This window comes from Saccopteryx leptura, chromosome 3 (genome assembly GCF_036850995.1).
Source record: "Saccopteryx leptura isolate mSacLep1 chromosome 3, mSacLep1_pri_phased_curated, whole genome shotgun sequence".
NCBI lineage: Eukaryota > Metazoa > Chordata > Mammalia > Chiroptera > Emballonuridae > Saccopteryx > Saccopteryx leptura.
The window spans coordinates 247,839,195-247,855,878 of NC_089505.1; the positions used below are offsets into that span (position 1 = coordinate 247,839,195).

Sequence of the window (16,684 nt, forward strand, 5' to 3'; positions counted from 1 at the left end):
TTCAAGGGGACCTGCTTGCTTAGGACCATTTGCCATGGCCTGATTCCTCTGGACACCAGAGTACCTAAGTATTGTTTGAGCCATCTTACCAATGTAGAAATCAGGCATGCCCATTTGTAGATAATGGCTGAGTATAGATAGCATCAGAATCCCTCCATCCTCTCCTAATAGACCTCTCCTGTTTCATCATTCTCAGGCATGCTGTGCTTTGGCCTTTAATAAGTGCCCTTAATTCTGTGCTCACAGTTTTCTAAGTGATAGCGATAGATGACTTTGTAGTGATAGAAAAAGACATTTTACATACCCAGCCAATAGAGTATTACAGCTACTCTTTTATTCTCAGGGCAGTCCAACTACTAGATGAATGAAGGAGAAGTAGAAAACTGTCCTTTTCTTTTTTCTTTTTTTTTTAATTTATTTATTGACTTGAGAAAGAGAGGGGAAGGAGAAAAAGAAAGGGAGAGAAACATTGATTTGTTCCTGTCTGTGCCCTGTCCGAGGACTGAAACTGCATCCTTTGTGTGCTGGGATAATGCTCCTACCAACCGCGCTATCTGGCCAGGGCGAAAACCATCTTTTTGAGGATTGATTTCTAATAGAATTTTGTTGACCATCTTAAACCAGAAAACCTACATTCCTTCAAAAGGAAGCAGTGCTGTAAAGAGATTGTTTGAGCCTCAGCTAAGTGTGTGTTCAGTGTCTTTACCCGTTGGTTTCTGAAACAACTCAGTCTTCCACAGGCCTGTGGTTGATAGCTACTCTCTTTATTTTTAACAAGAGATGAAGTTCCTCTTGTTAAGTGAAAAGGGGCTTTTAAAAAATTATTATGTGATGTAGCCAGTTGAGATCTTAATTATCTAGTCCAGTCCCCTCATTTAATGGAATTGGAAACTGACGCTCAGCCTAGAAAGTATTACCTGAGGCACACAGACTGATAGCAGAGGAACTGAGACAAGGACAGAAGATCCTGATCTGTGTTCCAGGATGATAATAATAACAGATCCTCATCCAGGGGGGTGAAATGATCGACTGCCACTGACCACAGTTCTTGTGAGGCTCTTTCTGCTTTCCTGGACAGAAGCATCCACTCTCTTGGGAATGAATTATGAGCCTTCTCCCTGTTCTTTGGCTGATAAAATGTTTTGACCACTACGCTCAGTGGTAATTGGTTAAGGGGATGGAGAGGGAACAGGAGCAGAACATGCTTGTGCCAGAAGCCTGAGAGCTTCCCAGCTTTGACCATCTCTTTCTCCAATGACCTTTGGCAGGACTTAACTAGACAAGCAAGTAAGTGAATGTAAAATATACACTACAGCCATCTTAAAGCAAAAATATGCAAATGAAAAGGGCCATGTGCCACAGATGTTTATGGCCACCTTATTAATAATAGCCAAAAGAATGGAATCAACCTAAATCGTTCAGGAACCCAACTGCAGCCATTAAAAAAATCATGATGATAAAGTCTGTGCAACAAAATGAAAATGCTTATAAGATAATGTTAAGTGAGATGTGAAATTATGGGAACAGTATATATTTGAAAATAGACCATTAAAAGATATGAGATGGTGAGAACAGTTGTGTATTAGAGTGGCAGAACGGAAGTCTAAGTGGTTCCCCCCCTTTTGTCTATATTCTTACATTTCTTAATGTGGCTGCACTACTTTTATAATTATCTATTTTGTTATTTAAACTAATCTTTTGTAAAATGGACATTTGAGTCTGCCTTGCTTCTTCCCCTGTGGCCTGTCTCCCTCCTTCCCTCCATAATTCTGTCTTTGCATGAGGAGGCATCGTGGTGCAGGAGAGTACTGGATTGCAGTCAAGAAACACGGATTCTGTCCTCAATTGACCCTGTGACCATGGGCGAGCACTTAGCCTCAGGGGACCTTGGCCTCATCTCCTGTTAAGTGAGAGAGTTTGAATCTGTGTTCTCTAAGGTCCCTTTCAACTCTCATGTTTTTAGATCAAATGGGAATGAAACTATCAGCGTGCCACAGTTGTTGGGAGGATTAGTGCATAGGTTGAAGCTGGTGTGTATTAGGAGATTGCTATGTCAGGGTACGGTGTCTACATGGTGGAGGCCTCTGTTTCTCAGTGTGCCCAACGCAGATACCTCTTCTAGGTGAGAGGAGGGAAATGCTCTCCAGGTCTGGACTCTTCAGATTAAAGAGACTCAATAGTTATCACCCTTTTCAAAGTCATGAACAGCAGACTCCAGGAAACAAGCAAATCTATTTCTGTCCTTAAAGATGTTCTGGTCCCCGTGGGTATTGGCTTCAGGCTGGCGCTTGCAGTCATGGACCCCTGAAGGACATTGTGGAGCTGGAGCTGTGGACTTCACAGAGCTCTCTGCTTCTCCCTCGGAGGTGCAAGTCAGCGGCCTTACCCTCTGCTCATGGTTTGATTGATATTAAAACCTTATATTGTATCATTCAGCCTATTGGTGAAGTGACTGTGTACTCACACATGCATATAGCCTGTCTCAACAAAATTCAAAGTCTAAGTCAATGTAAGGGCAGAAAATTCCAGGTTGTCAGCATCCTTGCCCAAGGGCTGGACGCTCTGGTTTGCTCAGTCTCTCTCCGGGCCTACCCCTGATGACACAGGATGTGGGAACTGAGCTGTAGCTTGGAGAGGCAGCTCTAGTCAGAGATGGGAGACTGGAGGGAAGGGATAAACACCCGGTGCTTTTAATATTTTAAAGTCATTTTGTCTTTGGATTAATAGAATTAGGGAAAAGTGTTCTTTGGCCTTCTTAACATTTTTTTGTGTTCGTTTTCTTGATCTAGTACTTTGTAGATAGGTTGTGACTTATGCTTCAAGACTAACCATGTAGCCATGATTGCTTTCCTGTGGTGACAGTTGTCCTGCCTTCTGAAAATGGCTCACATCTCAAGGGTTCTTGTGTTATTAGCTCAGTTTTCATCAAGGGCATTTTTTTTACATTTATTTTTATTAAAATTTTTTTTTCAATTACAGTTGCCATTGATTAATCAACAAGGGCTTTAAAATTTTTATCTTCCTTTTTATTGTATTCTCTTTTTGGTTCTTTAATGCCATTTCCAAACTGACAGAGCAAGTTAATCTCACTGCCCGGTGTTGTACATTTTCTCAGAGGTTGCCACAGACAGTAAAATTTGTAGACCTATCATACCAATGAAATAGTGTTAACGACAGAACAAAAACAGCACTTCTCTTTATTCATCACAGTGGAATTCTACCTAACTTATTCCTAACCAGCAGTCTGAGCTATATCAGAGACTCAGTTTTCTCTTAGCAGAAACCATTCAGCTCAAATGTATTTTAGCTGAAGGTCTGGCTTCATTGGCTTCTGCCTGTGGTTGTAGAATAGTTAAAGCCCACCATTTGGAGACATTCTGAACAGTTCCTGTGTGATCCCAGAGGCAGAAAGTGGTCCTTTAGGATACATTCTAGATCTTTAGAGATCTAGTAGTTTTATGCTCTGGACTAAATTGCATATAGTTTCCCTGTATATTGTTGCTGATGAAGATTGAAATTTATGTATAAGTACCGGATAAATACCATGTTGGTATCAGTCCCAAAGTTGCAGTTCAGGTTGTCAAAGGCTAGTCTTTTTTTTTCTTTCTGGGTATTATTGATAAAGTCAGTCATTTGGAGTTTGTGTTAGCTTTCACATGGCATTTTTGGTTATGCTTATCTGTTTATTTGTTCTTCCTTTTTTCTTTATTTTGGAACATTTTTCATCTTTCTTTCTAGCAGATTCAAGCCCCAGTAAGACAACAGCCAACGGTTCAGACAACCCCACCTCCTGCTTCCCAGGGACAGAAACTCGGATCTCTCACCCCTCCATCATCTCCCAAGACCCAGCGTGCTGGACACAGGCGGATTCTCAGTGACGTAACCCACAGTGCAGTCTTTGGGGTCCCTGCCAGCAAGTCAACCCAGCTGCTCCAGGCAGCTGCAGCTGAGGCCAGTCTCAATAAGTCCAAGTATGTGCTGCTTCTTCTTTATCCCTACTTTGGTGGCAAGGTCTGCGTGGCTGTTACTATGTGATTCTTTGCATATGTAGTCGATCTGTGTAGATGTGTATGCAGTGGTATGCATCTGTGTTTAATAAGAATGCTCTTGTAGTGCATAAACCATATACTGATCTTAAGAAATAATTTTCTGCTTGCCTCACTGTTTCCATTCTCTCATCTATTCCATGCTTTACAGAGTATTTTCTAAACTCCTGCTTCAACCATGGTTTTACACTAAAAATCTTTCATTGGCTCCCCGTTCATTGCCTGTGGGATAATATCTGAGCTCACTGGTTAACAGATCAAGGCCTATTGTATTACATTGGTGGACTTGTCATTTTTCAACTTCACAAGGGCTTTGTTCATCCTATGTTCTCTTCCTTAACTGCACTGTCCTTGTCTACCAAGGAAATGCTTATTAATCAATCAAGATCCATGTCAGAGGTTACTGTTTCTCTGACCCTTCCTCTGGTGTCATTTATAATTTTGTTGTTCATGTATCACATTGTATTATATGATCATTATTTATGTGTGTGTCTGTCTGAGTATATCTAGCTGACCTAGCCTGAGAGTTATTCTAAGACAAGGATTATGTGTTAATCACCCTTTGTAAATCCAGTTACTGACTGGCTCTATACCTGATATAAAGTAGATTGCAATGAGTGTTTATGGAGTAAATGCTTTCTTGGAACTATGAACTGTCAAGTTAAAAATCTTTAATTTGGCTTTAGCCAGTTGGCTCAGTGGATAGAGCGTTGGCCCAGCATATAGACGTCACAGGTTCAACTCCTGGTCAAGGCACCCAAGAGAAGCGACCTTCTCTCTTCTTCTCTCCTCCTTCTCTCTTCTCTTCCTGTAGCCAGTGGCTCAACTGGTTTGAGCATTGGCCCCAGTCACTGAGGATAGCTCAGTTGGTCCAATTGTGTCAACCTCATGTGCTGAGGATAGCTTGGTTGATTCGAGCATCGGCCTCAGATGGGGGTTGCTGGGTGGATCCCTGTTGGGGTGCATGCAGGAGTCTGTGTCACTATCTCCCCTCCTCTCACTTAAAAAAATATTTAATTCATTAGCTAAATGCAAAGGGCATTGTCAAGAGAGACTTAAAATTAGATAATGATACCTAAAAGCACAAGATAGCGGTAACTATCTTTATTTCTCTTGAACAGTGGTGCTGAGCACTGATAGTGGCTCTTTGTTCTTTGCATGCTAGATCCGACAGATGGGAGGCAGCTTGAACAGGCATCGGTCCCAGCCCTCTGGAGTCCATAACTGTGGGTTACAGTGGGTGCCATAAGATGCACAAGCCTAAGAATAGGTTGCTTTGGGATCTTGAATTGAAAGGACTTGCCGACGGTACCAAAAATCTAAGCAGGAGATTAAAAAAGTAGTGGGAGATAGTGAGTCATGAAGGAAATGGAGGCATTTATTTTACACAGGGGGATGGGTTCTGTGGAAACAGTCCAGTTACCGTGAAAGGCTCTTTTAGAAAACCACTGTGTAAAATAATGGTTGACTCAGAAAAGAATTTGACCTTGAAACAAAGAGAAAATAAGTTGACTTTTTTATATGTCTTTTCAACTTTTATATGACTTTTCAACTTTTTATGTCTTTTTATTTCGTGGGGGTGGGAACCTACCTAGGTCTGCAACCACCACGCCATCAGGCTCTCCTCGGACCTCCCAGCAAAACGTTTATAATCCTTCAGAAGGGTCTACGTGGAATCCTTTTGATGATGACAATTTCTCCAAACTCACAGCTGAAGAACTGCTAAACAAGGACTTTGCCAAGTTGGGGGAAGGTGAGTAGTTGGTCTTTGTGATTCTTTTTTTTTTTTTCTCCTGTATTTTTCTGAAGCCAGAAACGGGGAGAGACAATCAGACAGACTCCTGCATGTGCCCAACCGGGATCCACCCGGTACGCCCACCAGGGGGTGACGCTCTGCCCACCAGGGGGCGATGCTCTGCTGCAACCAGAGCCTCTCTAGCGCCTGGGGCAGAGGCTGAGGAGCCATCCCCAGCGCCCGGGCCATCCCTGCTCCAGTGGAGCCTCGGCTGCGGGAGGGGAAGAGAGAGACAGAGAGGAAGGAGAGGGGGAGGGTTGGAGAAGCAGATGGGCGCCTCTCCTGTGTGCCCCGGCCGGGAATCGAACCCGGGACTTCTGCATGCCAGGCCGACGCTCTACCACTGAGCCAACTGGCCAGGGACGGTCTTTGTGATTCTTGAACCTTGTAAAATGTAGGCTTGGTTCCCGCAAAGGTTTGACTTTTATTTATATATTTATTTTTATTCAGTTGCATTTGGTATATAGTCTTATATTGGTTATATTAGTTTCAAGATACAATATAGTGATTTGACATTTTTATACTTTACAATGTGATTTTGAACTATGAGTGCAAATCAGTTTGTATTTTTACAAGAGCACTGAAGTCTTCATCCTCAGGAAACCCTAGTCTGTTGTAGGTAGCAGCAAGAAAGGGGAACTTTTAGGCAAGATTGGGTAGCATAGATCAGGATGAGAATGTCAAGTATGGTAGTACGAGTGTGATGGTTCTCTTGTCCTAACTGGGTTTATTGTCCCAGAAAGTTAGAAGTGCAGACCCATGAGAGTGTGCCCTCATGTGGAAACTGAGTCTCTGACTATGATCAGAGTTCTTTCTTACTATTGCGGTGGCCAAATAAATAGAAGGTGCCATTTCTGCTTGCAAATCCACAGTTTAATTTGGAAAGCAGGAGACACACACACACTTTGGAAAACAGCAGTACAAACTCTAGGAAAGTTCTACGATATGATGCAGTTCAAAAATAGAGGATCTCAGTGTAGACAAGAGCATAGGTAGTAAAGGAATGATCAGAAACTGATAGAATTTTGACCAAACATTTTCGCTTTAACTATAATTTTATATCTTGCCTAACCAGGCAGTGGCGCAGTGGATAGAACGTTGGCCTGGGGTGCAAAGGACCCAGATTTGAAACGCTGAGGTCACCGGCTTGAGCGCTGACTCACAAGCTTGAATGTGGAGTCCCTGGCTTGAGTGTGGGATCATAGACAAGCCCATAGTCACTGACTTGAGCCCAAAGGTCACTGGCTTGAGTAAGGAGTCACTCACTCTGCTGTAGTAGCCCCCTGGTCAAGGCACATATGAGAAAGCAATCAGTGAACAACTAAGGTGCTACAATGAAAAATTGATGCTTATTTCTCTCCCTTCCTGTCTGTCCCCATCTGTCCCTCTCTCTGTCTCTCTCACTCTGTCTCTGTCTTTCCCGCAAAAAAAAGAAAAGAAAATTATATATTTTAAAATTTTGTATTGCTTTCTTGTCTTTTCAAGCAGAGGCTGGGGCATAGAATTTAACTTTCTTTGATGACTCATTACCAAATTATTTCATTGTTATGTTTGCCAGTTATTGTCTAGACTATTAAAGAAATACCTTTAGAACTATTAAAAACTGTAGTATTTTTACACTCAATGAAGTGACCTGCCCAAATTTTTTAAATTCTTTTGTCTATTTGTAATAATTTCCTGCCTCTCTTGTTCAGCTGTTGGTTGTCACATGAACTGCTGTGACTGTGCCTGTTGTCCCTCAGAGCCTCTCACTACTGCCATCTCCACCACTTCCCTTTTCTTATTTGCTCTCCTAAACTGCTTACGTGTGGAAATCAGATCATCAAACTCATCATTTATATAAAAATAAATAGATTAAGTGGGGGCTGGAGGCATTCTGCTCTGAGTAATGTGCAACAGATTTGGGTTTTTGGCTCTGTCTCTTTTTGCTGTTATTATTTTTAATTTTGGTAAAATACACATAACATAGAAATTACCACCTTAACCACTTTTAAGTGCACAGGTCAGTAGTGTTAATTACACCTATATACATTATAGTGCAGCCAATCTTCGGAACACTTTTTCTCTCGCAAGAATGATGTGGTCTCTCTTGATTCTTAAAACCTTTTTCCCTTTCTTAGGCTATTCTGTCAGTTACTGCAGTGAGTACACAAGGTCTTCTCAATGGCTGAGGTGTTACCATATGCAGTAAAAAATGAGTCAAGTATAGAAGGCAGTTCAGAGAGTGCCCTGGGGGTGTATATGTATATGGGATTTTACTGGAATGGACTGATTGGTGTTTTATCCTTCCAGGCAAACATCCTGAGAAGCTTGGAGGCTCAGCTGAGAGTTTGATCCCAAGCTTTCAACCAACCCAAAGTGATGCTTTTGCCACTTCCTCATTCTCTGCCGGAACTGGTTAGTATGGCAAATACCTGAAACACACACTCACTGTTGTCACTTACACACTCTTTTTCCACTTCACAGAAAACTTATGTTTTCCTTTATTCAAAAGATTTCAATAAAAAATATAGGCATAAAGAAATATCTAGAATCACTTTAGATTAAAATGACAAGATGAACTGGCAGTCATATGCAGGATTTGCTCTATCTAGTCCATGATTTGTTTGAAGCAAATATTTTTAAATTTGAGGAACAGCATGCTTTTAATCTCTTGTAATTGCTTAGTTCTTTGGAATAACTTGAAAAATTCTCAGAATTAGATGTTCTGTTCTGTATCTGAGACTGCTGAGCTGGGTTTTTTGTGTTTGTGTGTCTGTACTTATGGGGACAGTAGGTATCTTTTTAAAATTATACAAGCAATAATGAAAAATGAATTTTTCTCTTTATTAGGAAAAACTGTACATGTTTATTATATAAAAGTTAGTAATTTAGAGAAAAGCATACAGAAGAAAGTTAAAATCCCCATGATGTCACCACTGAGAAGTTAGCACAGGGATATTATTTTGAGGTCTATTAGCGGCATTTAACCTTTTTAGGGTCACAGACAGATATCTTTGTGAATCTAATGAAACTTACGGACCTTCTCCCTAATGACCATACAAGTGACCATAATTTTATACAGAGGTTTAGACTTCAGCTTAAAACTCTAATGCACATTTTTATAGTCATATTAAAGCCTATTTATTTCACTTACTAAATCTGGCATGTTTCCCCTATATTACTAAAGAAGCTTTTAAACTAGAACTATAAAAACACCTGCATTAAATTTTTTTATATAGATATATCTTTCTTTACTCTTATAAATTCCTCAGCAGTGGGTGTGAGGTTTTGAATATATCTGTAGAAAGTAGAATTTGATTACTTATAAAATTGATATTTTTAATTATATTGATAATTTCTGCTTTTAACCTTATATATTCTTTCTTCTTGTTTTCTTTAGGCATGTTACTCATTTTCCTAACTTCATAAATTTACTTCTGATTATAACGTTGGCTGTTATTTAATAATATTTGCTATATAATACTCTCTTATTCTCGTTTTATAGCTGTTTTTAAATTGCAGTTTCGATTTCTTCTTTACCCGTGACTTACTTTGCATATATTTTAATTGCATTGTGGTAATATGGCTTATGCAGTTTTTGCTTTGGGGTATTATTGAGGGAATTTCTGTCATCCAGTTTGTTGTTCATTTTATAAACATTCTATGAGAATTAGTGGTTTTCTATGTCAATAAGTGCTAATCTACAATATGATTCTTAACAGAATAGTAGCATTGTATTTAATATCTTCTTTGGTGAATGTTTAGATTATCACTAATTTTCACCATGTAAGCATTCTTGAAGCTAAATTGTTTATATTCTTTTCAATTTCTTTAAGATGATTTCTAGGAAATTATTTGATAAATCAAAAGATACTATATTTTAAGGCTTTGGTACATATTTCCACATTGCCCCTCAAGAATGCTGTCAAATTTTATTTTGATCAAGAGTGAATGATAGAAGTTTTCCTTCCATTTCCCCACCCAGCTCAGCTCAGAGATTTTATGCAGAGTACATTATTTCCTGGGCAGTCTTATTTCTTTTGGGTTTATACTGTTCCTGTCCTTTGCATTTTTTTTAATATTCTGTGTTCATTTTGTTCTTATTAATTAATAGGAGCTCATCCTATGTCATATGTTGTAAACATTTTCCCCGCTCTGTCTTTGCCTACAAGAGCACTCTCTCAGCTGACCCAGCAAGCCTTTGAGGTTGGGGCATCCCCCACATCAGTTACAGTTGTGAGTGAGCACAGACTGACTTCTTTTCTTGGTTCACACAGCTAGTAAGTGGCAGGCTTACTTTCTCAGGTTATCTGCCATTGAATGAGGCAAATTTCATAATATTTTTCTAGAAAATTCTGTGCAGTTTAAATTTTTTTAAATAAAATAGATATATAACATATATTAATTTTAATTGTATCTATTTGTGTTTCTCTTTTTCTTAGTAACTCTAGATAGAGATTTGCTGTTTTAATATCTTTCAAAGATAACTTTTAGATTTATAAAATTTATCTGTCTTCTAATTCTTTAATTTTTGCTTTTATCTTCTTGATTATAGTTCCCCGTTTTTCTGAGGTTTGCTTTGTCAATATCAAGAGGAACATAGAGTAAAATTTTAAAAATTATTTTTAATTTTAATTTAATTTATTGTATTTAGAATTTTTCTCCCAATGTAACAGTGTTTTTCAGTCAGCATCAGATTGGTGAAGGAGGTTAAGTATAATCTCCAGGAATAAATGTTACGCATATATTCAATATTCTCTTTTCTCCTTCTCCCTTCATTTGCCCACCCCACCCCAACTTTTGAGGATTACACTGTTTGTTGAGAGTGTTTTCTAAGAGGTGTGTGTTTCCCTCATAAGAAAAAAATGATTTAATTATATCCCATAAGTCTTCGTATGATATTCTCATTGTTATTATTTTAGAATAAGCATTGGAATTTTTGAGGAGGTATGCTTTTTGAAATTAAATTTTTTGTGTTATTTTTTATTTCTGGATTTCTTGTCTGGTTTAATTTTTAAATTTATTGATATTTTGGTGTGGTATCAAGTGCTTAAAGTTTGATATGCCAAATAGTTGATTAAGTGTACCAAATGTATAAAGCATTGACCATTGTCCCAGAGATGGAATGTCTCAATGATGACCAACTATGGTTCTGAGTAGGATGTAGTTTTCCCAGAAGAGGGGGTCATAGAAGAAGCTCAAGAAGAGCCTCCTTTGCTACAGAATCCCAGCATTTAGTACAGTGGCTCAGTACAGATTAGTTGAATGAATGAAAAGTGTTGCTTTTTGCTGAAGGATAAGTACATGAATTCACCAGTGTTAATGGCAGAGGTCTCAATTGTTTTTCATCTACTCTTAGTTTTCATGCTCAGCTCTCACTTATCACACATGGTTATATTTTGTTGTTTATTAATCTGTATAAACTTTGTATTTTTTAAGTTTTTTTGTTTTTGCTTTTGCTTCTTCTCCCTCTTTATGGCTACTTTGGAATCAGTAAATGGCATTATTATTTTTAAGGGCCTTGAAGGCACAGCCATAAAACACATACTTGAGTAAAATTATGACAGTAATGCAGCAAGCATGGATTGAGTGTATACTATATGCTTAGCCCACTGGGTAAGTACTTTTTTGCATATTATCTCAGGTGATCTTCATAGCAGCCTGCTAGAGGTTCAGTGAACTGCCCAAAGCTATGGTTACAGACTGATAGAGATTTATTCTACAAACCTCTATAATTTTACAAACATTGTAAAACATTTTCCTCATTTTATTCAGCCTTTTTAATGAACATTGGTATTTTCCCTTCTTCCTTGTTTATGGAGTGAACTTTTTTTAATGTGACACCTTCTTTTCAAATGAAAGAAAATTATAGCTAGATCATGAAAATTAATGTGTCTTCATTTTTACAAAGTACATATAGGATAGTACCATTTTCTACAGGTTTTCTAATCAAGCTCAGACTCTTCCCTTACTTTAAATCTTCTGATTGACCAGGGGTGGAAATAATCAGGAAATTTGGTAGTGATTTGGGGAGGATGACACAAAGGTTGTTTTAAACATTTTTATGGTGAAAGCTGCAAAAATGTTGATGAACTATGTCCATACATTAGAGACAAATTTTTAAAAGTTGACATTATGCCCCTTTATTTAAAATATTCTTCTGTTGCTAAGTTATTATATACATTCATTTGTGAAATATTTGGGAAAATGAGTACAAGTCCATAGAAGCAAGATAAAAGAACTCATTACTCCACTTGGAGAGGAAAGCATTGCTGATATTTTATAATATATATGTCCATAATTTTGTATCTGCATATATACTTTTTCCAGAATGAATTATTCTATATATTTAGTTGTATAACTTGTTTTCTTTTTAAAATATATTTCATTATGTCTCATTTAAAAATATTTCAGACTTAAGAGTAGTAATTTTACCATTCTCTTCCTTTATCTACCTTAAAGAAGCTTAGTAAAAAAACCCACTTTAATAACATTCTCTAAATGACAATATTAGAGGTTAAGATCAGATTTGTGGATTCTAAGGGATAGAGACAGGAATAAGGAGTGGATGTGGCTCTGGAGGAGTACAACGAGGGCATTCTTTTGTTTGATAGAATGCATCTGTATTATTGTTGTGGTGGTGCTCATGCTAGTCCAGGGGTCCTCAAACTACGGCCCGCGGGCCACATGCGGCCCCCTGAGGCCATTTATCCGGCCCCTACCGCACTTCCAGAAGGGGCACCTCTTTCATTGGTGGTCAGTGAGAGGAGCATAGTTCCCATTGAAATACTGGTCACTTTGTTGATTTAAATTTACTTGTTTTTTATTTTAAATATTGTATTTGTTCCCGTTTTGTTTTTTTACTTTAAAATAAGATATGTGCAGTGTGCATAGGGATTTGTTCATAGTTTTTTTTTATAGTCCGGCCCTCCAACGGTCTGAAGGACAGTGAACTGGCCCCCTGTGTAAAAAGTTTGGGGACCCCTGTGCTAGTCTGTGCACAGGATCCAACTGCAACGAACTGTGTATGCACACAGACAAATGAGTGTATGTGAAAACTGAATAAAGTCTAGTCAACAGTTATACACCAGCGTCAGTGCTACTGTTCTACAATTGTAGAAGATCTCACATGGAGGGAAGTTATTTGAAGGGTTTACGGGATTTAATGTACAGCAACTTCCTAGGATTCCATAATTATTTGAAAATAAAGGTTTAAAAGAAAACACTTTAGAGGAGGCAAAATAAGATTTTAATTAATGAATAAACTGAATATTAAAATGCAACATAAAGGATGGTAAAGTAGAAACATGGAGACCTGGGTTCTAATCTTGGGTCTGCTAGTAGACCTCTGACTAATCTTAACTTCTGGGCTTTATTTTCTTTTCTGATAAATAAGAAAATCCTAAGATCCCTTTAAACTCTGATACACCATAGGGTTCATAGATTTCTACATATCTGTAAGTTTGCCAAATACAGAATGAATGTCAGTAGTATGTTAGATATAGTCAATAGGTTAGGTGTTGCTTAACCTTGCAAGAGACAAGAAGTCTCTGTCTGTCTGTCTGTCTGTCTAGCACTTTATTAGACATTTGATGATATAACAACCTCAAGAGGATAATAGGTACATAGGAAGTACCTATCTCTATATGTGCTAGGTTACAAAATAGTGTTTGCTTACATGCTAAAATTAAAATGTGTAATATGGACAGTATTTATTGCTATAGTAATTCTGAAAGAGATCACCATGGGCTTCCACATAAGGAAGAAACAGAATTTCAGAGTATGCCTATCCCAGTTTCATCAGTAATTACATCATAGAATATGTTGCAAGGTCCAGAATGTATATATCACATACTTTTCCATTATCCTGGATTATATCCACTCATTCCTCTTTATTCTACCTGAGTTTAGACTTGTTCTGTAATTTGAGTTGTTGGGTTAATAGATGGTAAATTCATCTAGATTTACTTGATATTTTCTGCTTTTCCTTTTCTTCTCTCCTTGACCGTACCTTCCCCTCCAACCAGCTACAGCTGAAAAAAGGAAGGGTGGGCAGACTGTGGATTCTAGCCTCTCACTTTTAAACGTGTCTGATCCTTTCATTCCTCTTCAAGTACCTGATGCACCAGGTAGGTAAATAGAACTGATCTGAGGTTAACCGCCTTGATTCTGAAGTCCCAGAACCTCTTGAGAGTTGTTTAAAACACTCCATGAAAAGTATCTGAATTCCATAATTAGTTCAATATGATTATAACAATATGGGGAGACCTATAAGCATGTAATAGAAGGAACAAAATGGGAATAGTGGTTATAGCATGATGATTAGATAATGGGTAATTTCCTGTAATATGCTTTTATTTTATAGTATAAAATGCATAATCAAAGTTGATAGGAAATGTGAGTCAGGAAACCCGGCTTCCCTTCCTAGCTCTTCCTACCTGAAATCCTCTGGGCTTGACTCTTCATCAGTGGAGTAAGTTAGACTGCATGAATTTGAATATCCCTTTAGGTCTACCATATCCTGATTTTTTTTTCTTTTATTGATTTGAGAGAGAGAGAGAGAGAGAGAGAGAGATCAATTTGTTGTTCCACTTATTTACGCATTCATTTGTTGATACTTGTATGTACCCTGACCTGGGATCAAACAAGCAACTTGGACATATTGGGACAGTGCTCTAACCAACTGAGCTATCCGGCCCAGGTCCCATAGTCTCATTTTTAAGTTAGTACTCCAAAAAATAAGAAATGGTTAGTGTGTTCTGATTGAAACAGCTTTTAAAATATAATTTGATGCTTTTCATTTGGAGTTTCTGAATGCCAAAAAATTTCTTTTCCTGTTCTCCTCCCTATCCATCTAGGGGAGGAGGAGCGTGATATGAGGAACAGAAGGAGTTTTTTCTCATCTCTGTCAGTCTCTTTGAAAAAAGCAAATAGATCCAGCTCCTTAGAAGCATTTGGCGGTCACTTTGCTTCTGACAGTTTTCTTTTTCTCCCATTTTTACCTCTAGTGATTCTTAGTTTTTTTTTGTTTTTGTTTTTGTTTTTGTTTTTTTGTATTTTTCTGAAGCTGGAAACGGGGAGAGACAGTCAGACAGACTCCCGCATGCGCCCGACCGGGATCCACCCGGCACGCCCACCAGGGGCCACACTCTGCCCACCAGGGGGCAACGCTCTGCCCCTCCGGGGCGTCGCTCTGCCGCGACCAGAGCCACTCCAGCGCCTGGGGCAGAGGCCAAGGAGCCATCCCCAGCGCCCGGGCCATCTTTGCTCCAATGGAGCCTTGGCTGCGGGAGGGGAAGAGAGATATAGAGAGGAAGGAGGGGGCGGGGGTGGAGAAGCAAATGGGCGCTTCTCCTATGTGCCCTGGCCGGGAATCGAACCCGGGTCCCCCGCACGCCAGGCCAACGCTCTACCGCTGAGCCAACCGGCCAGGGCCAATTCTTAGTTTTAAACTGATAGGATCTGCTTGTTTTTTCTTTTTTCTTAAAAATGTTAAAGGTATTTGATTGATTGCCACAAGATTGGAAGTGACTATAATAGTCATACCTTCTCCTTACTAAGACAGACTCTATAACTAGGGTACCAAGATAGTATTTATAATATTTCTTTAGGCAATATGTTGACCATTCTAAAGAGGAAGCAAAAACTTGCCTTATCAGGTAGTATCGTGTAACATTACAGCTTGCTGGGCCTGGATATAGGTAAAAAATATCTAAAACCACTGAGGAATGACTCAATAAAGGGTAGTTAAAGAAAAGAGAAGAAAGTAATCAAATCTCTCAGTACGCAGACGGGTCAGTTCCAGGCAGAAGCCTGGAAACGTATAGGCTACAAAATTAAGCTGGGTTCCACTGACCTCTCTTTCCTCCTTGTTGTGGTAGTCATAGGATTAGACAAGAAAAAGGGATTATTGAGGCATTCTTCCTTTGACACCTCTTTATGGCTCTTGGATTGCTCTTACCTAGATAGCCCCTGTGCTGCGGAGGCTGGAAGGGTGGCCTCTTGGCACAGAACAGAGGATGACTACCCACAAGCAAGTAGCTGTCCTCTGAAGCTGTCACAGGAGCCCTCAGGATTAGGGGTAAGAGGCCAGGCACATGCACCAGATGGCTCAGGATATCAACTCCATGTTGAGATAAATTTTGAAAGGTTGTACAGATGTGCCTCAGGGCCACTAAAGCCAGCTAGCTGGCTGCCATCCTTGCCTTTCTTTATCTTTCTTGCCCCCTCATCCTTCCATATTTCTCTCATTTTGGTGGATTCCTGCTAAAGTGTTACTGGTATACACTTGAATACCCTTTAGGCCACGATAGCCTCTTGGGTTTTAATGAAAAATCTATTAAAATGGAATATTCTAATAGCAAGTTCCCAGAGTGTCTTATTTGTTTTCTGATCTGTCAGACCAGAACTCGTCCGTTGAAAACATAAAGCTGACATATCACTTCAGTAAATTCTTGTATCACTGAGCATAAAATCCAGACTTATTACCATGACCTACAAGGCCCTAACTAATCTGGCTCTTAGCTACTCCTCTAACCTGTGCAGATAGCATTTTTTTCCCATTAGTCTTTCCTTTAATAGATTAAGGTTGTTCCCACCACAGGGTCTTTGCACTTGCTGGTACTATACCTGGAAAGCTCTTCCTCCACCTCTGTTCCTTCTTGTCATTCGACATTTAGGTCTCAGCTTAAATACTCTGTTCTCAGAAAGGCTCAACAGGTCCCACAGGAACTCTTAGTGACATCCCCTGGCTTTTTTTTTTTTTAAGTGAGAGGCAGGGAGGCAGACGGACAGACTCCCACATGCATCCTGACCAGGGTCCACCCAGAAAGCCTCCTACCAGACAATGCTCTGTGCATCT

General features: G+C 39.2%; 1 protein-coding gene across 14 annotated transcripts in view; it reads left to right on the top strand.

The window, feature by feature from the left end:
• AAK1 (AP2 associated kinase 1) overlaps positions 1-16,684 on the top strand; it is a 207,764-nt gene that overhangs the window by 161,026 nt on the left and 30,054 nt on the right. For 7 of the 14 annotated variants that reach the window (XM_066378061.1, XM_066378066.1, XM_066378064.1 and 4 more), the window contains 4 exons: positions 3,739-3,971; positions 5,642-5,799; positions 8,134-8,238; positions 13,851-13,952. In XM_066378061.1, the coding sequence (XP_066234158.1) occupies positions 3,739-3,971; positions 5,642-5,799; positions 8,134-8,238; positions 13,851-13,952 (598 nt within the window). The remainder of the gene's footprint in view (positions 1-3,738; positions 3,972-5,641; positions 5,800-8,133; positions 8,239-13,850; positions 13,953-16,684) is intronic. The other 7 variants (XM_066378062.1, XM_066378068.1, XM_066378075.1 and 4 more) reach the window with 3 other exon arrangements.